Source organism: Peromyscus californicus, unplaced genomic scaffold (assembly GCF_007827085.1).
Source record: "Peromyscus californicus insignis strain IS unplaced genomic scaffold, ASM782708v3 Scaffold_6__1_contigs__length_162567912, whole genome shotgun sequence".
Classification (NCBI taxonomy): domain Eukaryota; kingdom Metazoa; phylum Chordata; class Mammalia; order Rodentia; family Cricetidae; genus Peromyscus; species Peromyscus californicus.
Window position 1 is genome coordinate 15,772,911 of NW_026294584.1, and position 22,680 is coordinate 15,795,590.

Sequence of the window (22,680 nt, forward strand, 5' to 3'; positions counted from 1 at the left end):
ACACTGCCTGTAACTTTCTAAATGTTAAGAGTTCTGAGACAAGCCTTTGCCAGGTGCCAGCTAGGGGTGAGGCCTGAGGCCTGGGGCCTCCTGTTATCTGTCACTAACTTTAAAAACGCCTCATACAGGGATCGCCCAATGACAGAGAAATGGAAGAGATCTACATGAACAGCCTGGACATGAGTGGGGGTAGTGAAGGGCGAAGGTCGAGGGAAAGAGAGCTTGGGGGAGCGGGAGATCCCAGCTGGATCAACAACAGAGAGGGAGAACAAGGAATAGGAGACCATGGTAAATGAAGACCACATGAGAATAGGAAGAAGCAAAGTGCTAGAGAGGTCCACAGAAATCCACAAAGATACCCCCACAACAGACTGCTGGCAATGGTCGAGAGACAGCCCGAACTGACCTACTCTGGTGATGGGATGGCCAAACACCTTAATTGTCGTGCTAGAAACCCCAACCAACTACTGAGGGATCTGGATGCAGAGATCCATGGCGAGGCCCCGGGTGGATCTCTGGGAGTCCAATTAGCGAGAATGAGGAGGGTTTATTGTTGAGACCAAGGTTGGATAAAGCACAGGGACAAATAGCCAAACAAATGGAAACACATGAACTATGAACCAATGGCTGAGGGGTCACCAACTGGATCAGGCCCTCTGAATGGGTGAGACAGTTGATTGGCTTGATCTGTTTGGGAGGCATCCAGGCAGTGGGACAGGGTCCTGTGCTCATTGCATGAGTTGGCTGTTTGAAACCTGGGGCCTATGCATTATCGCTTGGCTCGGCCTGGGAGGAGGGGACTGGACCTACCTGGACTGAGTGTACCAGGTTGATCTCAGTCCGGGGGGAAGGCTTTGCCCTGGAGGAGGTAGGAATGGGGGGTTCGCTGGGGGGAAGGTGAGGAGGGCGGGAGGGGGGAGAACAAGGGAATCCGTGGCTGATATGTAGAACTGAATTGTATTGCAAAAAAAAAAAATAAAAATTAAAAAAATAAAAAATAAAACGCCTCATACTGAAAATAGAACGTAACAAAAAACTTCTTACAGTTCCTCTCGACTGCACTACCCTGGCCGGTGACCATGAGCGAGTCGCATTCCGCTAGGAAGCATTCTGAACCTGGTAATTCTAATGATAGAAAATAATAAAATGAGCAGTGTAGGGAGACCACTCTAGTATGTCTGTGCACATTTTGTCACTGAAAGCGCAGGGAGGTGGTGAGTGAAGTTGATACTCAGACTCTTCCTGAAGCTTCCTCCCCAAACTAAGGAACGGTAACTATGATCTCAGGACAACAGCCTTCACACAAGGGCAGTTCTCACCACAGGTGAAAACTCTTGGCTGACTCCCAGAACAGGTTAGGATTTCTGTTTGCCTCCCCTGCACCCAAGATTCTTCTTACAGAGCTAACATCGTGGCACTTCTTCCAACACTTCTGCGCCACAAGTTTTAAGTGTTGCCTAGTGTTTGCTCAGGTCGGCATCCAGCAGTCTTGTAGGGCTCTTCGTGTCCTTGACACGTTTGGTTTTCCTCCTGTTGAAGGGTTTTGCACTCGGAGAAAATTCTGGCACCTCATAGTTCCCTCGGCGACCATAAAAACGTGGGAGGCAGGCCCGTCTCCGGTGCATTTCGTTCCAAACGTTAACTGCAGAGGCTCCTACTCTGAGCCCTGCTGTCCCTCGGCACACTGCTCACACCTAGCTCCGCATTGCACGGTCCTTCCTCCACCCCAGACCCGCAGACCGCCCAGGGCGCACGCCGCTCTTCCGCCTGCGCACTAGACCACGCACGCGCCGGTCTGCTAAGGCGTCACCTCGGCGAGCAGCAGTGACGTCAGAGCTGCGCGGCGGCAGTGACGTCAGGGGCGCGCCGCGCCGAGTTTCGTGCGGGTTCCGCGGGAGGGAGTCGTGCCCCTTCGCGCTCATGGTGCGCTGCGGTTGCGCGTTGTTGAGAAAGGTCCGTGTTGGGGGTCCTGCCCCCGCTAGGGTGCTTCTCGCCGCTCTCCGGGTGTGGTTCCTCAGTTCCCTCTGTCCTGGGAGAAGCTTGCGTCTTTGACGTGGTTCGGCCCGTTTGGGGCCCCGCTTTGGGGAATTCCTAGAAAATTCCTCAAAGCACGTGGGAGGAAAGTCGGGGTACCTGCCTGCGGTTTAGACCCGGGATTACGGTGTACGTGGCGTACAGCGGCTTTTGCTTTTTTTGTTTGTTTTGTTTTGGCTCTCGTTGTTTAAAGTAGTACCCATAACCTGCTTTTTATACGTTTTTCCTCCCTTGCACTGCTTTCAATATCTTTCTGAAGACCTTGTTCTGAAGCCAAAGTGTGTAATTGTTGTGCCTCTTACAGAGATTTTAGCTTTTATGTAGTGCTTGTCTAAGAATCCATTTTCATAACAATCCGTAACCAACTGCTTGGATTAAAAAAAAAATCAGAATGGACTAAGTAGTAATGGTTTTTGAAAACTAGACGTCATCTTAAGCCCTTCCTCTGTTACTAACAGCCATTATAAGATGGCTCTTATAAATAAGATTCCTTAATAAATCTCCCGAATCTAGAAAGAAAAAGTCACATGTTAAACACAGCTTTAAAAGCCCTTACCAAGAGTTTATCAGGGTGGTCAGTCTTCACTTTTTTAAATCCCCAGATATTCCTGATACCTAAAAGTATTTCAGATTATCAAAAAATGTGAATATTAATTTAAGGAATTACTCTGTAATTTGAAAGCCTTGGATTAATACACAAGATCTTTATAGGAGGTTGCTGATTTAGTGAGGGAAACAGAGACACACTAACTGCAGAATAAGATTTCAGAAGGTGTAATCCAATTTCTGAGGAAGCCTGCAAAGGCAGAGTAAGGGTCAATGAGAGCAATGTGCCAAAGATGCCTCAGATCATGAAACCATATTTTAAGCCATATTTTAGTTCTGTTATTTGAGAATACATTGGAAATCTGACACCAGAAAGTAGGTTTATGATAGAAAAGAAATGATAATCTAAGTAGGGGAAAAAGTGTGCATAGCGTGGCAGGGAGGCTGAGCAGATCATTGCATAGAAAAGAGCAAGGAGCGGGAAAGGAGCGCGAGAATGGGGAAGTTCTAACAAGTAAAAATAATACTGGGACGACAGGCTGAAGGACTTGAATACAGCTCTGAATATTGCTACTTCATGAGCAGTAAAACCCCAAAGGCACGATTGTTTCTCTGGAGAGGAAAATTCAGACATCAGATTCACTTAAGAAAAAAAGGAAAGAGCTCTTGGCTCATGGTAGTGGATGCATTAAGAGGGGATGATGAAACATTGAAAGACCATTTGGAGTTAACAGTCAAGGTTTTTAGAGGACAGCAGTACTGGAAAAGAGTTAGGCTTCTGGGAAAACCACAGGTACAGTCAAAAGCCATCCATTTGTTCAGTCTTGGTGAACGGATAAACTTCGATAATTATTTGAGGGAACAGATTTTTTGTTGTTGCTTTTATAACATTTTGTTTTGGAGGGGACATCGATTCAACTGGTACCCACCAACAAGTTACTTCTTTACAGGGTTTCAAATATAAATGAAATACAGTTCTGCTTTTCAGTTGTTTTAAACTACTAAACGCCTACATTTTCCCTAGGTGATAGTTCCTGGTACCTACTGAGATCACCCAGGAGAGAAGGTTTAGAATGAAAACAGAAAGGGCAGAGACCTTGGGGATAGGTGAAGCAGTTGATCATAAGAGAGGGGAATTGGAAAAGGAGGTGGTCTAAGAAAAGGCTGTGCACTTTTTGTACAGAAAGCTTTCATTCTTTCTCGAAAGAAGCCTCAGTAGAGTGAAACTAGACCCTTTACGTTGGTAAGAACATTTGGTGTATAAATATTCTCTCTCCCTCTTTCTTTTTAAGTATGGAAATTTCATCGATAACCTAAGAATCTTTGCCAAGGGAGGAAGTGGTGGAATGGGCTACCCTCGGTTAGGTGGAGAAGGTGGAAGAGGTGGTGACGTCTGGGTTGTAGCCCATAAAAATATGACTTTAAAACAACTTAAAAACAAATATCCTCAGAAACGGTTTGTGGCTGGAGGAGGAGCGAACAGTCGGTGAGTACCTATTGAGTGATTTGAGCTTGATGAAGAGCAAGCCCTTCTGGGGAAGCAATATAGAACTTGACTAGTAATTCGAAGTAAATTATCGTCTGTGCTTCTAACCGAGCAAAAGCCTAACAAGGCTATTTTGATGGTTTTGACCTTCATCCATTTATTCTCCAGGGCCCCTTTTGCTTTCCTCCATGGGAATAGGAATTATCTGAATCGCAGCTTTTTTCCAAACTTACCTTGAGCGAAATTTCAGCAATGCCACTGCAACTCACCACCACGAAAAGTCTTTTATTTATAAATCTTCCACCCAGATATAACCCTTATTTGCTTTGAATCGACTTTCCTAATGCATTTATGTGTTTATACAAATGTAATTATGTGTTTGTGTATAAAATCCAGCATAAAGAAATAAGGTAAAAGAGCACAATATTTTACAGCCTCCTTTTTACTTAACCTTTTCATGCCTAAATTTTATTCAGAAAGCTGTGTGTCACAGTATTGGAATTAACATTTTTTTTTTTGTTTTTTTTTTTTTTGTTTTTTCGAGACAGGGTTTCTCTGTGTAGCTTTGGAGCCTATCCTGGAACTCGCTCTGTAGACCAGGCTGGCCTTGAACTCACAGAGATCCACCTGGCTCTGCCTCCTGAGTGCTGGGATTAAAGGTGTGCACCACGACCGCCTGGCTGGAATTAGCATTTTATCATTTGCCAGTTTAGGCTAGTGTTGGTTTTGTCCTTTTTTTTTTTTTTTCATTGCCATAGCCACAGTGTATTAATGATCTCCTGTGTAGATTCTGTATAAGTGACCCTGTTTCTTTATTCCTATGCTTATATTCAAGTTTTTGATAAATTCCTACAAGTGGAGTTACTGTTAGAAGATTATACCAACTTATTTTCATGTAAAGTAGCCTCTTATTAACTTCCTATAATTTAAGAACTGCCAGTTATGGTCAGTTTTTTTAGAAGATTCGTATATTCATTGGATTTGCTGGGGGTGGGGGTTCGACTTATTTGTATTGAAGCAATCGTCTTTGTATTTTAGCTGTACAATATATTAGTTCATTTCAGGTTGAAATGACTTTTAGTGGTTAACCTGGTAACAACTAGTTTCTATTTTTATAGGACACAGTATAAAATGTAAAAAATAGGAATAATCTTTTTTTAGCATTTAACCTGTTAGTACCTGTATTAGTGAGAAGGGTTGATGGCTAGTTGCCTTTGTAAATCATTTAATTACATGTTTTTTGTTTTGTTTTGTTTTTTGTAGAGTTAGTGCATTGAAGGGCCCCAAAGGAAAAGACTATGAAATCCCTGTACCTGTGGGTATTTCAGTAACTGATGAAAATGGTAAAGTTATAGGTGAGTGTGCTGCAGCTTCTAAGCTTAGGAGAAATGAACTCATTTTCCAAAATTAACTCAGAAAATAGTATAATAACTTCTTAACTTGCAGAATAAAATTTTCTTGAATGTTAAAATCACATTTGTTTTGTGGAGGTTGGAGGACAGTTTTCAGGAGTCAGCTCTCTCCTCCCATCATGTGGGTTCTTGGGCTAAAACTCAGGTCATCGAGGTTGGTGGCAAGTGTCTTTGCACACCAAGCCATTTCACAGAAGAAAGGTTTTAACATTTATAATTTCAGCTACTAGCTTATTAAAGATTTTTTAAATGTACATAAAATATATTCAAAAACTCACTGCTAGATTTAAGATGACTTTAAAGAGGTAAGGATACTTACTTAGTTTTAAAACATACATATCAGCTTCCTTTTAGCTGCTTACAAAAATGCTGTTCTGGGTCAGTGTTTATTTGCCTTTTGTCATGGTCGACAGACACTTTGCTTCTGAGCTGCCAGCCCTAGGGAGCTGCTTTTAAAAGTGTTACATTTTTTTAAAGAAATTAAATCTTAAGTTTAGCCCTTTAGATTTCTAAATTGGAACTTCTTGGCATGTATTTGTGAAAAAAAAAACATAGCATATTATTGGCTTTATTTATTAATGTTTGTTGTCTTTCTCTCCTTTTAAAGGAGAACTCAATAAAGAAGAAGATAGAATTCTGGTTGCTAAAGGTGGCCTTGGTGGTAAATTACATACAAATTTCTTACCTTTGAAAGGCCAGAAGCGAATAATTCACCTTGACCTAAAAGTTATAGCTGATGTAGGCTTAGTAGGGTAAGTATCATTTATATTCTTATAATACATTCAAGCAGACCAAGACTAAAAAATTAATGTAGATAATAATTGGGGCAGTGAATATTCCTAGTTTATGTAATTTGTATGTTAGCACTGGATATGTGACCCAGGCTGTCAGCCTGGTTGGGGAGAAGGCATGAATAAGGAAGTCAGGGAGACTTACCAGGTTGGACCCTGGAGAAGGAAGTGGGAGGTCTGGCTGGGTAGAGAGGTTAGATAAATCACAGAAGGGACCTGTGGGTGATAGCAGATAGGATGGGTCTTGAGGAAAATTTTTTAAGTGACCCTTATTTTAATTCTTTTGCTTAATGCTTATATTTAATACTTAATACAAGGTGGATCCATAAGGGAAATTTAGCAGTAAAGTCAAAAACCTTTAAAGTGATCATATATTTTAAACTCATATTTACTCATGTAGACATTTATTACAATAACAAATTAAAGATAAAAAGATTTAAGATAATCATCATATTGTTTAATTTTTATTTTATTTTATATGTATGGGTGTTTTGCCTTCATGTATATCTGTGTACCACTTGTGTGCTTGATATCCTCAGAGACCAGAAGAAGGCATGTGTGGTTGCTGAGAATTGAACCCAGGTCCTCTGGAAGAGCAGCCTATGCTCTTGACCACTGTGCCATTTTTCCAGCCCCTTGCTTAAAAGTTTTAGAAAAAAGTAAGACAAATATCTAAATTTTTTGCAGAAAGAAAATAAAAGAACAATTTAGTTATTAATCCTACCATTCCAAAATATCAGTTAGTAATATATATCTCTCCAGTTGTATACACATTTTTATTAGATTTATTTGTGTTGTGTATATATGAATGGGCATGCAGTTGCCACAGCACATGTGTAAATCCCAGGGATCAAATAGAAGTCAGACTTTACCCACTGAGCCATCTCGATGGCCTCTTGATGGCTGTTACATACATATTTTTACAGTTATTTATAATTGCAAAAATTAGAAGCAATATAAATGTTTGTCACTAGAAAGTTGGCTGGGTAAGTTGTATATTAACCAAGTTGTTCTTAATGTCATACAGTTTAAAATCAGGTCAGTCAACTATGAAATATTCTTCCAAAAAAGAAAATTCAAGGCATCCTGAATTAGTCAGGGTTCTCTAGGGGAACAAAGCTTATAGAATCCAGGGCAAAGGAGTATATTAAATGATGCTGTGTGCATGGCAGCAGAAAATTCTAAACTGTAGAAAAGAAGCTCTATAGGACCAATGACCCAGTTTCTTTAAAAATAAACTGCAGGGGCTGGAGAGATGGCTCAGAGGTTAAGAGCACTGGCTGTTCTTCCAGAGGTCCTGAGTTCAATTCCCAGCAAGCACACGGTGGCTCACAACCATCTGTAATGAGATCTGGTGCCCTCTTCTGACATGCAGTTAGAACACTGTATACATAACATTATAAATAAGTCTTAAAAAAAAGAGAAATATTAAAAAAATAAGATAAATTGCAAAAGAGAAGCAAAATGGAAGGGAAGCTTATATGAAAAAGAGATTTCAGAGACACTCAAGCTAATTATGATGCCAAGGCTTTATTTGGATTTGTAGCCAAACAACCAGATTTTAAAAATTGGAGATCCCTGAGCTGCAACTGACCTGAATGCCTCCTCTCTGAGAACTAGCTTTCATGCAATCAGAAAGCACCGTGCAAGCTTCCAAAAGAGGAAGGCAACCCAGTTCTACCCAGCTGTGGTGCCTGTGAGCCATATCAATAACCAGCATGGCACATAACCCTAAAGATGCAGCAGTGTCATGCGTACATTGGCAGTAAGCAACAGCTCTCCGATTGGATTTAAGACACACTCAATAAGGGATATCATTGCCAGTACCAGGAATGTAGCTAACTGCTGTGTGTATGAAAACACATACGAGTGACAATGTATGGACTGAGCAGGTTACATTTGGGAATATGTGTGTGTGGATACATACACACATGCATGCAGTTAATGACAGAAGAGGTTACGAATTTGAAGGAGAGTGGGGAGGAGTATATGGGACACTTTGGAGGGAGGAAAGGCAAGGAAGAAAGGTTTTAATTGTGTTATCTCAAAATTTTTTTAAAAATAAATATTGTATTGATAATGTATTAATATTAATTGAAGCTAGGTGATTACTCTATTAATTCTGTATTTTTATCTGTGTTTGAAAATGTTCATAATCTAAAAAAAATTAAATAATGTCAATGTTTGGCTAAAGATAGTGAATTGTGGGGCTAAAGAGCTGGGTCAGCGGGTAGGAGCATTGACAGTTTTTTCAGAGGACCCCAGTTCAATTTCCAGCATCCACATGGCAATACACAACTCTCTGTAACTCCCAGGGGCTCCATCTCCCTATTCTGGCTTCAGCAGACACAAGACACACATGTGGCATATAGACATACAAGCAGAACACCCATATACAGGAAGACGAATTAATTAAAAAGAGAGAGAGTGAATTACAAGGTTTTGAGCTTTAAGAACTCGTTTGTAATTGTGTGTATGCAGTTGTGTCTGCATGTGAGTCCAGTACATGTGGGGGTGTGAGGTGCCAGGTCCTTTGGAAGCTGGATCACATGTAAGCACTAGTGGGCTGCCCAGGAGGGATGCTGAGTACCAAACTCATTTTCTCTGTAGAAGCAGTGTAAACTCTTCCTAAGCCCTCAGCCATTCTCTCCAGCCCTGAATTATTTATTTTATTTACATAAGTAAAGAAAAAAACAGGCACTTCACTCTCTTAATTCTCAAATTCGTATCTTTATTCATAAGTATATTTTCTCAAGTTTTCCAATATTATTTTGGACTTACAATCTTGTGAAGAAAAGATGACAAATCCTAGGCCTCTTGAATGCAAAGTACTGATTCTACTACTGAGCTGTACCCCTGATATTCTAATCTTAATTCCAGAAATATTCAAGAAATCTACTTCTTTTGAGGGATGCTCTTTGAGACAGGGTTTCTCTATGTAGTTCTGGTGTCTTGGAACTAGCTCTGTAGACCATGCTGATCTTGAACTCAGAGATTCGCCTGCCTCCTGAGTGCTGGGATTAAAGGTGTGTGCCACCACCACTTGGTAGGAAATCTATTTCTTGATGTTGGAGCACAGTCCAAGAATGGAGTTGTGTGAGAATTCTGAGTGCTTGTGAGAAAACTCCAAGAAAACAAGACAAGAGTCTTGTGATCTCAGTTTCTTCAAAACACATAATTGTTCTTGGAATGTGTTTTCCTGTTCCTCCCAGGTTCAGCTGTTATTATTCATATGCCTCTATGGGAAAACCTGTCTTTACCACTTGTGGCTTGTCCTTGTGACTGGACACTCAAGTGATTCTTCTCATCTCTCAGAGTATAAATTGCCTGATATTTTGAATAAAGCTGACTATTGCATGAGACTTTAGTCCATCTCATTTTTAGACCCCATTCTCCAGGTTCACGCCCCCAACTAAAGCTGTAAACATTTGAAATATTGGGAATTCAGAAATGTGGAACGATTAGTAATTCTGGTATTTGTTATAATGGATATATGCATTATATTGTTATAACGCATATAATGTATATATGTGACATATTATTTCAGATTCCCAAATGCTGGAAAATCCTCTTTACTAAGTCGGGTTTCCCATGCAAAGCCTGTGATTGCAGATTATGCATGTAAGTATAATTGGTGTATTTTAATATGTGAGGGTAAATTTTCTTTGCATAAGAATAATAAAACTCTGAGGTTAGCTTTAGTTTGAAAGCTTTCAGCAGTTAGATTCCATGCATTTCTTTTTATTCTTTCAGACCACAACAGTCCTCACAAAAGTTTCCTGTCCTTGTTAGGAACTTTGCTGCATTTATTTCTCTGTTGCACAATCACTATTTGCTTTACATAGGATTTTATAAGCTACTTAGCTCTTGTTCCACACTGTGATAAATACTAGGAAACAGAGATGAATATTTTTATTAATTTTATGAGGATTTATTTCTAGGAACCATATTAGGTTATACTGCTAGAAAAACTGATGAGCAAAACCAGCAATTTTATTTATACTTAGACTTATAATTGTACTTATACTAAAGGAGAAAGGAATGTATACATTTCAATGATAAATATAAGGGAATGAAAGCGTTTTGTTAAAAAGTGTAAGTAAGTGTAGACCTTGATAGAATGTGCTTGGCTGAGATATGAATAATAATTTGATTAATCAGTGCCTTAGAATAGAGGTGAAGGGTCTTTAAGTCATTAAAACAGCCTGTACACAGCTTAGTAGTTACAAGGAAGTTTATCTAGAGAAAATGAAGTAAGAGACAGAGAGAAATGAGATTCAAATCAGATCAAATTGCACAGACTATGCGGGTTGTTTTTTATCTTATTAAATGTCATAAGAGTATTTGGAAGACTTTGTGCAATGGATAAAATAGACTTTCCAAAAGTTTTCTTAGCCTATAATATAGAAATTGATTGGCATAAAGCATTAATGAATCTAATTAATATGCTTGTTCAGTAGATAGATGAGATACAGTAAAAGAGTAGGTTAAAGGTATTGAGTGAATCTGATAGACTATTTGCCGTTATTAAACAAAAAAGCACAGAATGGCATTAATCTGGAAAGTAATATTTAGCCATTCAAACACATGAGACTCCTTAGACGAACAGTGGAGGGATTCTAGTTTGCCTTCTCTTCCTGTGATGCACACCCTGACCAAATCAGCTTGGGAAGGAAAGGATTTGTGTGGCTCACAGGTTATAACCCGTCACCAAGGGAAGCCAAGGCAGACCTCAGGGCGGGAGCTTGAAGCAGAGACCACAGACGAATGCTGCTTACTGGCTTGCTGCTCTGGCTTGTGCAGCTGCCCTTCTTATATAACCGAGGACCACCTTTTCAGGTGCACTGCCCACAGTAGACTGGGCCCTTCGCCATCAGTCAGCAGTTTAAAAATTATGTTTATATATATATATGTCTCACATAGACATGCCTACAGGCCAGTAACTCTTCAGTTGAGAGTTCCCTTCCTCGGGGTTGTCAAGTTGACAAGCCAGATTCACCACAACAGAAGGAAAGACAAAAACGTCCTAGGAGAGGGCTAGTGTAAAACAACAAGGCATGAGAACAGCTCAAGTGAGAACAGACTAGAGGAACTTCACTCAGCCCTGTGAGGTGGCTTAGTGGGCAAAGGTACTTGCCACCAAACCCTGAGTGTTACTACATCTGGTGGGAGGAGAGAAGCGAGTCCTGTAGGTTCTCTGACCGTTCCATACCATTCCATGCACAAGCCCCTCCCCCAAGTAAATACATACATAAAGGCAATGACTTTTTAAGGAGAAAGGAAAGAAAATTTGTACTGCAGAATCAGTGATTGTGATCAGAACCTAAATTCTGAGCCCCTAAACGTTCTCAAGCTGCTCCTGGCCATGCAACAGCACTTGAGGCCAGAGCACAGAAGTCTCTCTGTCTTTTAAAGTACAGTGTGAACAACAGAGATAACTGTAGTTTCCATTTTAACACATTAAAATGGGACTAGATATTCAGAAGGTAGATACTATTCATTCTATATACAATGTTGCCATTTTTCTAGAGAATTAGTCTTTTATTCTTTCCTTATTGTACTGTCCTTTTTCCTTCAGTTACAACACTAAAGCCTGAACTTGGAAAGATTATGTACAATGATTTCAAACAGGTTGGTGTTTTTAAAGCAAAACATAACACATGCTTAGAAGTTACCATTTTTTTGGTAGTATGACTTTTAAAAAATATATATTATTGTTATTTATTTAAGTATGTGTTTATATAAGGTCAAATGGGTATCAGAGTCACTGGAGGTGGTACTACAGGCAGTTGTGAGCTGCATGATTTGGGTGCTGGGAATTGAACTTGGATCCTCTGCAAGAACAGTATATGCTCTTAGCCACTGAGCCATCTCTCCAGCTTGGTCTTGGAGGAAAAGACAGATTGTTGTTGTTTATGATAAGTAAAACTATTCAGCATTATTCTGTTCAGCATTATTATAGTAAAACATGAATTTAATTCTTGTTCTTCCAAATGTTACATTCATGTCATCCCTATAGAATTATGTCGTCCCTAATCTGTATCTTGTCTTATCTTGTCATGCCCATGTTTTACTACCCCAGTGAATTGTTAATCTCCAGTTCCTGAAAGCTCTTCTATAGAAATGATAGTGCTTCCATGGGAACTGTTTCGTTCCAACTTTCTGGTTCTGGGAAAAGGTTTCATTGAGGTTTGCTTTGCATTCTTCATAAGAAAGAACTATAGAGCTTCTTCCTATCCACAGAGAAGCTTTATTCATAATTACTAGAACTTGGAAATGATCAAGAATCTCTCAGTATATGAATGGATAAACTGTTACATCTGTAGAATGGAATAGTCAGTTCTAAAAATTAATTATGAGGCCGTGAAAAGATTTAGAAGATCTTGAGTACATATTCCTCAGTGAAAGAAACCAAAAGACACATTAAAACATATGCATACAAGAATTAATTATTTGTGAAAAGAAAATTACAAACTTACCTTATTAATAACTGTTAAAGTAATACATATTAAACTAAGCCCACAATATGTATAGGTTGATAGAGTAATGAGTTAAAAATGGGACCCAAATATCTGATAAACCATTTTAACATGTTTATTTCAAAGATGTCATAGAGTGATTAATTAGAAACTATATATGAAATATGAAAATTTGGGAATAATTGAACTTGGTTTTCATCTATTTTTCTTTCTCCTCAAATCATTACTTTTGTATTAGATTTCAGTAGCTGATCTCCCAGGTTTGATAGAAGGAGCACATATGAACAAAGGAATGGGCCACAAATTCCTCAAGCATTTAGAGAGAACCAGACAACTGCTTTTTGTTGTAAGTCATACATACCAGTGTGAGGTTCAAATAAATTAACTTGGTTTTCCTAGAAGTACTTTGTAAGAAAGATTAAAGATAATGTGCCACAAAACCCTGTTTTCATTATTGATGGTCTGTTATGTATCTTATGGGCATCAGAGGCTTTTACAACCTGGTGACATCACAGCCATCTTAGATGTGTGTTCACACTCCATAAATTCACATAGTGATGAAGTTATTGGACGTGTTTTCAGAATGCAGCCCTGGTATTAAATGGTACATGACTGTACTAGTAAATATCACTCCAGTAAGTCTGTTTCAATGGGGGACAAATCAGTAGGTAATATTTGTTTATAATATGGGCATGGAAATATTGTATGCACATTTGGCCATACTTACCAAGATTTGATTCCTTGAGATTTTAGCACACTCTTCTATAGTATCTCTTTTGTTCTTAGTGGGTGATGCTTTAGTGATGCTTATAGTTCGCATGACAACTCAGTTTCTGTCCTTGCACTTAATGACTCAATTGCCAGTAAAATATAGATTGAGAAATTATTCTTTGTTGAAATTATTGAGAGAGAAGACGTTGCTAAGCATAGACCTGAGTAACCATTTTATGTTCTGGGTTTTCTCTTCTCTCCTTTTAGGTTGATATTTCTGGATTTCAGCTTTCTTCTGTAACTCCATACAGAACTGCCTTTGAAACTATAATACTTCTTACAAAAGTAAGTTTTTTTATTTGCTGTGTTCTGGAGCTAGTTTCCCATGTATAGTAACCAGAATAACCACCTTTTAAAAGATTGTATTCAGTTAAAGAATCAAAGTTGCCGTTTCCATTTCTTCAGTATTCATACATTCCTCATTATTCCATGGGTAACACCCTCTCAAGCTCCATATCCCTCACATCTTATCTTGCTTCTGCTCTAGTGTCTGTCTTCTTGAAACATTCTCCACTTAAAAACTCTCCTCACTTTTTGTTTTTCTTCTTTTTTTGGAGGTAATGATCAAACCATGAATGTTACACAAGCATTCCACCATTAAGCTCTAATCCCAGCACATGTCTTACCATTTAGGCAAGATTATTGAGAGTTGTTTTGTAATCTTACCTACTGTCATTATTTCTCATTGCTTACAATGAATGTACCCTTGACTGCCAAATCTGTAACTGATAGCCAGATCTTTTGTTTATGCTTTAGACTGGATACTTACTAGGCATACTACTTACTTACTCAAAGTAAGAGGCAAAAAACAAAACAAAACAAAAAACAATCTTTTTTCTTTTAGTTCTTTAACCACCCCCACAACTTTATGAAATTTACTCCTAAGTACATACACCTTTTCTAAGAATGCCACAGTATTAAATTGTTATTATTGGCCTAAGTCTTTTCTCTCTTGAGTCTAGTTACTTGCATTTGACTCGAGACACAAAATCAGCTGCTTGTGGAAAGTCATGTGAGCTAACATCTTATTCACATGGTTTAGCAAGTAGCATTTTCTGAATTTCCTTTGTTTTATAGTTATTGGGATTTATTGCTTTGTGGTGATATGAATGAGCTATAGGTTACCCAGGTCATTAAAGAAATATCACCATAACCTTCATTTATATATATACTGTTAAAAAAATTCTTTGGTTTTTCTTTTCATTTAAAGGAGTTGGAGTTGTACAAAGAGGAACTGCAGACAAAACCTGCACTCTTGGCAATTAATAAGATGGACTTGCCCGACGCCCAGGTTAAACTGGACGAACTGATGGAGCAGCTCCAGAACCCTGCAGGTATAGCTCATGAACTCTCCTGTCCCCCAGTACTAACTGTATGCAGAGAATGTCTCTCGGGCCTTTGCACTTTTGTTCTTTGGTGGAGGGCTTAAGTTTTTGAGACAGCGTCTCCTGTAGCTCAGGCTGGCTTCAAATTTACCACCTTGAATTCCTGCCTCCACCTCCCAGGTACTGGGATTATAGGTCTGTACTACCATGACCAATGACAGCAAAAATCAACGGGAAAGAAAGCCAGTCATTTCTACTCTGAGAAACTACATTTGAAGAAAGAACATAAAATGTATAAGCACTGAAATAGCACTGACCAGTCATTATCAAGTCTCAACATGAGTGATACAGTTACGTTAGAGCAAGAAAAGAAAGATTACTTTGGTCCAAAAAGGTTAGACTTTATAAAGAATTAAAATTTATGCGGAGCTTTAACGGGTGCAAGAGAGGGCCTAGAGATGCCTCAACCATTGAGAGCCTATGCCGTTCTTGTGGAGGACCAGAGTTTGGTTTCCAGCATCTATGTCAGGGGCCTCATAACTACCTGGAACTCCAGCTTGATGAGGGTTTGATGCCTCTTGTGCTCACCCATACATCTACACACCCAGACATCCATTCATGTACTTAATTAGAGATAAAATAAATCTTTTGTTTGTTTGTTTCTTGAGTTTTTTTTTTCTTTTCTTATTTTTAGACAGGGTTTTGTAATATAGCTGACTGGCCTAGAAATCTGTGTAGACCTGGTTGGCTTTAAACTCACAGATCCACCTACCTCTGCCTCCTGAGTGCTGGGATTAAAGCTGTGTATCATCGTGACCAGCTAAAAATAAAATAAACCTTAAAAAAAAAGGAAACAAAACCAAAACACAGGAAATGTGGTAAAAGGAGAAAAAGTCAGCAACTACCTCTGAAGCATTAGCAGTTTTATCATCTCACGAGTGCACACTGTACTTTAACAAACCTAGTAGGGTTTACTTGTGTTTTGAGATTTTATATATGTGTGGCTGTTTTATCTGTGTGTATGTCTGTGTACCGTGTGCATGCTTGGCGGAAGGCATCAGGTCTGGGACTGGAGTTATACACAGTTGTTACTTACCGTGCTAGAACTGAACCTGGGTCCTCTGGAAGAGCAGCCAGTACCCTTGACTGCTGAGCCATCTCTCCAGCCCAAGAGCTGGTAGTTTTAAGAGGTTTTTTGGTTTTATTAACGTAAATTTAGTAACTCTGAAGAATACTAGTTTTTAGAAAAGAACATTTAGTCCTGTGTTTATGTGACATAGAAAATAAATCCTGTGACTAAAGGATTTGTCTGTAATTTCTTAAATGGAAATATTTCCACTATATAAAAAACTTAAAAGGACTGTTTTAGTTACTGTTCCGTTGCTATGAAGAGACACCATGACCAAGGCAACTCTTACAAAGGAAAGCATTTAACTGGGGCCTTGATTACAGTTTCAGAGGCTTAGTCCATTATCATCATGGGGGAGGGGTGTGGCACTAGAGCAGTATCTGAGAGGTACATCCTGATCCACAGGCAGAAAGACAGACAGAGACAGACAAACACTGGGCCCTATGTGGGCTTTTTGAAATGCCAAGCCTACCCCCATTGATGTACTTCCTCCAACAAGGCCACACCTCCTAATCCTTCTAATCCTAGCAAAGACTTCCACTTGTGGTGACTAAACATTCAAATGTATGAGCCTACAGGGGTCATTCTTATTCAAACCACCACAGAGACTCTCCACAGTTTGGAAAACTGACTGTTGTAAAACACTGTTATCCTGTGGTGATGATAGTTTCAACTTCAGGGTCTAGGAGAAGGCCTCATCTACAAATGGCAAGTGGCCATCTGCTTTGAAGAATACTGATTTCTCTCCTTTCTATTACTGGAGTGATGATAATTGGGAAAACAGACTTTAATATACTAGGATTAGCAGACAGCACTAAGGTCATTTTTCTTCTCTTGAAAATCATTCCCCTACATGATATACATGTTAGAACTGTTCCTGAGTTAGTAAATTAGTCCTGGGACATAAATACTCCGTAATAGTCTTCATTCCTTAATAACACTCGCTCTATCGGGTCAGTAGTTCTCTTTGCAGTTGGTGGTACTAAAAATGAGGGTCACTCAAGAGTCTGTGTACTCTGGACCACTGCAGCTCTTGAGTTTGCCTCTCTGGACTTTCTTGGGGGTATCTAACTCTGAGAAGTCAGGCTCCATGATAATTTCAATCTACCCGTTTTAGTTTATATGACAGTTGGCCATCCAGTCAGTTTGCTGTCCCCTTTCACCTCACACCCCACAGCCATGATGTTAGGGAGAAGATAAAGTCATGCAGCTCTGGTAGCCCCTAAGTGATTGACTGGACTCAAGTATTCTGCCCTTGGACCATTCGGCCTTATGCTTCATTTTCAAATGTGGATCCTGGTCTCCATTTAAATAGTGAGAAGCCTGTACCTGAGGGAAGTTAAAGCTTATGTTTGTACTGAGACAAGCCAGAATGTTCCAAATGATGTCATTGTTTTTATGGAAGCTTCCTTTCAGGGTATTTATATTGCCTCATTTCATTCAGCCTCCTCAAGCACATCTTATTATTCCTTTAAGTGTTGTCATGATTTATCTAATATTTATTGTTCATGTGGTTTAAAATCAATTTCTCCTACAGTTCCTTACCAAGTGCTTACCATGTACTAAGAACCACCATTGTCAGTATGAAACAAAGACCCCGAGAGCTGGTGAGACAGGGCGGCGCAGGGGAGGAGTCCTGGTGCTAAGTTGTCAGCTCCTTGCTTCTCCAGTCAAACCTCTCCGCAGTGTTGATTTACTTTTCAAAAAGGCATAAAAACCACCTATTCTTTGTTTCAGGTTTCCTGCATTTATTTGAAAAAAACATGCTTCCAGAGAAGGCTGTGGAGTTCCAACATATCATCCCCATCTCAGCAGTTACTGGGGAAGGGATTGAAGAGTTGAAGAGCTGTATAAGAAAGTCACTGGACGAGCAGGACAGCAAAGACAGCGATGCATTTCATAGGAGACAGTTGCTTAATTTGCAGATTTCCAGTGCAGCATCCTAGAGTGAGCCACACCAAAGTGTGCTGTTTCTCTTTCCAAAAAGGACAGCGTTAAAATCTAGTGTAATGTAGTGCTGGAATACCATTGGGTTCTAACGAAGAAGGAGATCATGTTATTTAAGACTCAGATGAGCCTGGAATGCATTATGTTCAAAGAAGCTGGCAGGCCCAGCAAGACAAATATCACGTAATCTCACATGTGGAATCTTTAAAAAACAAATTGAACAGGTAGGAATCTTGAAAAGTCATGACTATTAAGGAGCAGGAAATAGAAGGTTAAGAGATGTTGCTCAAAAGATACAAAGTTTCAGCTACGCTTTGCAGATCTGTTGTGTAGCTGGTGGTTTATAGTTAGAACAATGTATCATATTTTGAAAATTTATAAGAAAATAGGTTTTAACTGTTCTGACCACAAAGAAAATCTGAGAAAATTTATTTTAAATTAGCTTGATTCTGTAATTCAAAACATGCTTTGTATGATAAAGATGCATGTATAGTTTTTATGTGTCAAGTAAAAATGATATTGCAGTTACATTAATTTAAAATTTTTTCCATGGTTTTTTTTTGGTTTTTCAAGACGGGGTTTCTCCGTGTAGCTTTGCAGCTTTCCTGGATCTCGCTCTGTAGACCAGGCTGGCCTTGAACTCACAAAGATCTGCCTGCCTCTGCTTCCCGAGTGCTGGGATTAAAGGCGTGTGCCACCACCGCCCAGCCCATTTTTTTTTTTTTTTTTAATGGTTTTTCGAGACAGGGTTTCTCTGTATAGCTTTGCGCCTTTCCTGGAACTCGCTTTGGAGACCAGGCTGGCCTCGAACTCACAGAGATCCGCCTGGCTCTGCCTCCCGAGTGCTGGGATTAAAGGCGTGCGCCACCACCGCCCGGCTCCAGCCCATGTTTTTAAGATAGTCTTTATGAGTAGTTTCCTGATATATGTGCCATCACTCAGGAAGAGAAATTTTCCTCTTCCTCCTCTGGTGTTAGCTCAGCAAAGCAATTTCTTTTTGCAAAAAACATCCACAAGACCGAAACTGGGCTAGCATGCACACTGAGACCAACACGGCTCCTATATTTTATCCCTGTTGTGGGTGATGACTGGGTCTCATCCCATTGGTGGGAACTCAACCTCATGGTCTGACTAATGGCTATTCGGGTCAAAGGGGACAGTTCAGGAAATAGGAGACCTCACTGACTAAATTACTTAGATTTTAAAGTTTCTCACAACTACCCCCTCTTTATTACATTATTTTTCAAATTAGGTAGCATATGTTCGCCATTTGAGTTTCTAGGAAGAGTAAATGATTCATGTAATTGATGGGTAAGCCTACCTTCCAGGAAGATGCATTTTCTTAATTCCTACTTAAAGTATTTAAACAATACTTACAAGTAGAGATTTTTCCTTTAGGTGAAATTTGTTATAAAATGTAAACATTCACTTTAAAAAAATTGTAAAAAAAAAAAATTCAAGCAGTATACAGGAGTATGAGGCAAAGACATTTCTGTTTGCTAAGACACTTCAGTCTTTCCCAGAGGAAGCACTGGAATTAGCTTATGTTTTTATGGAAATTTTTGCTCTTTTTCTTTCTTTTTACAAAGTAGCAGACAGTTAATGAGCTTTAAAATATTCCTGGGCCAAGCATGATGGTCCATGGTAGTGCGGGCCTTTAGCCATTTTGTGTTGAAGACCTCCTGGGCAACTTAGCAAGTTCTAGGCTAGTCTGGACTTCATAGTGGGACCATGTCTCAAAAATGTTGTTCTTTCATAATACGTTTAATTTTATTATTTTGTGTGTACTGGTGCTTGCCTGCAGCCAAGTCTGTGTGCCATATGAGTGTAGTGCCTGTAGAGTCCAGAAGAGGGTGTTGAATACCCTGGAACTGGTATTACCTACAGTTGTGAGCCATCTTGTGGGTGTTGGAAATCAGACCCAGGTGCTCTGCAAGAGGAGCCAGTGCTGAGCCACCTCTCCAGCCCCTTTCTTTAATAATGTATTTTATTTGTTAAAAATTGATAATTTAGTGTGTAGCTTAGTAACAATTGTGATAATTGACCCCTTCTAAGAAATAGTGTTGTTTTTTTAATAGTATATTGACTGGACTTAAATTTTTTCTGACTTTAATAATGTGGGTACTTTTATAAATATTATTTCAATTTGATTCTAGTTTCTGTTCCCTATGCTTACTTCTCATTCTAGTGCCTGGACTAGTCCTTGTGTCCCTTTTTCTTCATTACACGAGTATCTCTTGAGTCCTGTGCAGGGTGCTGCATGTGCAGGGCTACAGAGAACAAACAGGCCCTGCTTGTACTGCACAGCAGAAGCTGCAGGGAGCTGGCATGGCCTGCTTCACAGCACAGAAGTCAGGCTGAGGAGTTTACCCTGGTGAGCTTACATGATCGCGGCTGAGTTTGTTTCCATCTAGCCCATCAGTGCCCTTCAGCTGTTTTCTGACTGACAGGTAGGGTCGAGGACAGCTTCGTGGGGTGAAGTCAAGAGTCTGTGGTTGATCTGATTTTGTCCTTTGTGAGGGATGTATATTATATTTTTGATTTCTTATTATTTTCTGATTAGAACTTGGCAGGTAGGGAGCATATCAACCAGTGGTTTCATTTTCATCTTCCCATGGGTGTTGTTAACTAGTTGAAGGAGAATAGAAAGCAGGCTATGGAAATGGAAAAGGGCATAGAAGAAAGATAATTTTAAATATTGGAAATTCCCTGTGGATAACTTAGGAGAAACAAGTAAGGTCATTTCATTACCTCTGTTGGCTATGATCAGTATGAAAAGGAGGGGTAATTTAGGTACTATTTCTGACCATACCCACCCACTCATTTGGGGCAAATTATAATTTTTAAATGTTTTCACCATGTGACAGTTTATTAATTAGTAGTTACCAGATACTTGGAAGACTGTAGAGGAAGTTATCCTCTTTGTACACATCATTAAAGTATCTTAAGTAGAAACTAAGACTGGGATGCCCAGATACAAGCTATGTGAAGCATAGCTGCTGTCTGAATCATGACCTTTGAAATACTTGGAATTTGAAGAACAGGATATGTGGTTTATATTGTAACTAATTTTGAAGCAATATGTGACAAAGTATTTTTTCCCATTTGTTTTTTAAACTCTGAGTGTGTTCAAAGTTGAAAGCAAAGGACAAAAGCTTCCTTTGTTCAGGACCTCATATACCAATGTGTCTTTTTGAAATTGCCAGTGTTTTCTAACTTTATTTTTTTATTGGTTATCAAACATAATTTTGATATTATTTCTATATAAAGTCTTGAAAAGACTGGTATAATTTTATTATATTAAGCAAAACCACATAATTATACAGCTAAAATGTACATTTATTTCTATTTGTATATGGTTTGCTACAAATTACAGGATATGGAGACTGTTTGAAATCAAGGACAGATGTTGAGTCAAAGCTCTTACTAAAAGGATTTGAAACATGATTAAATAAAATAACTAAAGCCCCTAGTCAGCTGCATTGTAAGGGGGGAAACAAGAGTACTATATAATAATTGAACCTCAGTTTCAAAACAAATCTTTCCCGGAAGTGGTACCATTTGGCATCAAGAACAATAGTAAGAACTGTATGATTAATATAGATGGATTTTTCTATAAAACTAGACCACAAAAGCTAATCTGTTTCAAAGAACCATTCATGTTATAATTCCAAATTTGTAATGTATTCCTTCAAAAGTTTAAGGCAAAAGTCTTTTAAAAACTGGGGCAGGAGGTAATAGTGGTAGTCGTCATGGTTACACTGAAAGGTTTAAAAACTGGAAAACAGGTACAGGCAGATCCTTCATTGCCTCACGTCTAGACACTTTCCTCTGTATCATCCCGTCCTTCCTCTCCTCAGGTGTCTTCATTACAGAGTAGAAGTGTGCTGCAGGATGGTAGCGTATCTCTGTAACCCCAGCCACTTGGCAGGAAGGATAAGACAAGGCCAGCCTGGGCTACATAGAATCCTGACTGAAAAATGAATGAATGCAGTTGTGCTTTGCTTTTTAAGGCTGGGGATATCAGTCAGTGGCAGAGTGCTTAGCATGCGTGAGGCCATAGGTTCAATCCCCGATACCGTACCTACATAAAATGAAATGTGCTGCCATACTTCCTATTATGGACTATACTATGGATTCTTAACAGTTTTTGAACATGCATCAAAAGAAACTTTTCTCTTTTCCTGTGCTGTGTTTTGTTTTGTTTTAGATTGACACTCTACACTGCTCAGGGAGGCTTTTGAATTCCTGGGCTAAAATGATCCTCCTTCCTCAGACAAGTAGCTATAGGCATGTGCCACCACACTTAGGTGCTTTAGAGCTGTAAAGTGTTGTCTGTTTAACTTACTCAGAACTGTCTTCCCTTGCTTTCTTTGTTCAGTAAAGGAGGAAACAAGATGTGGTTCCTAATTTAAGTAAAGTGTGGAAAATACATCAATGAAAACGGGTAATAAAGTGAAACTCACGTGGTAAAGACTTGGTGAATACCACAGCGGGTGCAGTTCATTGGTATTGGCCAGTGGTGGAAGTGAAGCCCTGGCAGTCAGACACATGTATGGTGATTATATACTGAAGTGACAGCAGGTCTGGGCCAACGATGTGAGAAAATAGGTTGGTCCCCCCCACACACACACAAGAAAGTGTATTGACAGAGGGGGAGAGGAGGACCAGCCTGCTGCCAATTCTATAGAGATTGGGGGAGAAAATGAAAGCAAAAGGTTGGCGAGGAACTAACCAGAGAAATTGGAAACAGGAATGGC

General features: G+C 39.4%; 1 protein-coding gene across 1 annotated transcript; it reads left to right on the plus strand.

The window, feature by feature from the left end:
• Positions 1-1,847: 1,847 nt before the first annotated feature.
• Gtpbp10 (GTP binding protein 10) lies at positions 1,848-22,318 on the plus strand. Its single transcript, XM_052720835.1, has 10 exons — positions 1,848-1,953; positions 3,873-4,066; positions 5,330-5,421; positions 6,086-6,230; positions 9,817-9,890; positions 11,848-11,900; positions 12,987-13,094; positions 13,727-13,804; positions 14,730-14,853; positions 17,711-22,318. Exons 1-10 carry the CDS (start codon positions 1,921-1,923, stop codon positions 17,917-17,919), a joined length of 1,110 nt encoding a protein of 369 aa, XP_052576795.1. The 5' UTR covers positions 1,848-1,920; the 3' UTR covers positions 17,920-22,318.
• Positions 22,319-22,680: the final 362 nt, after the last annotated feature.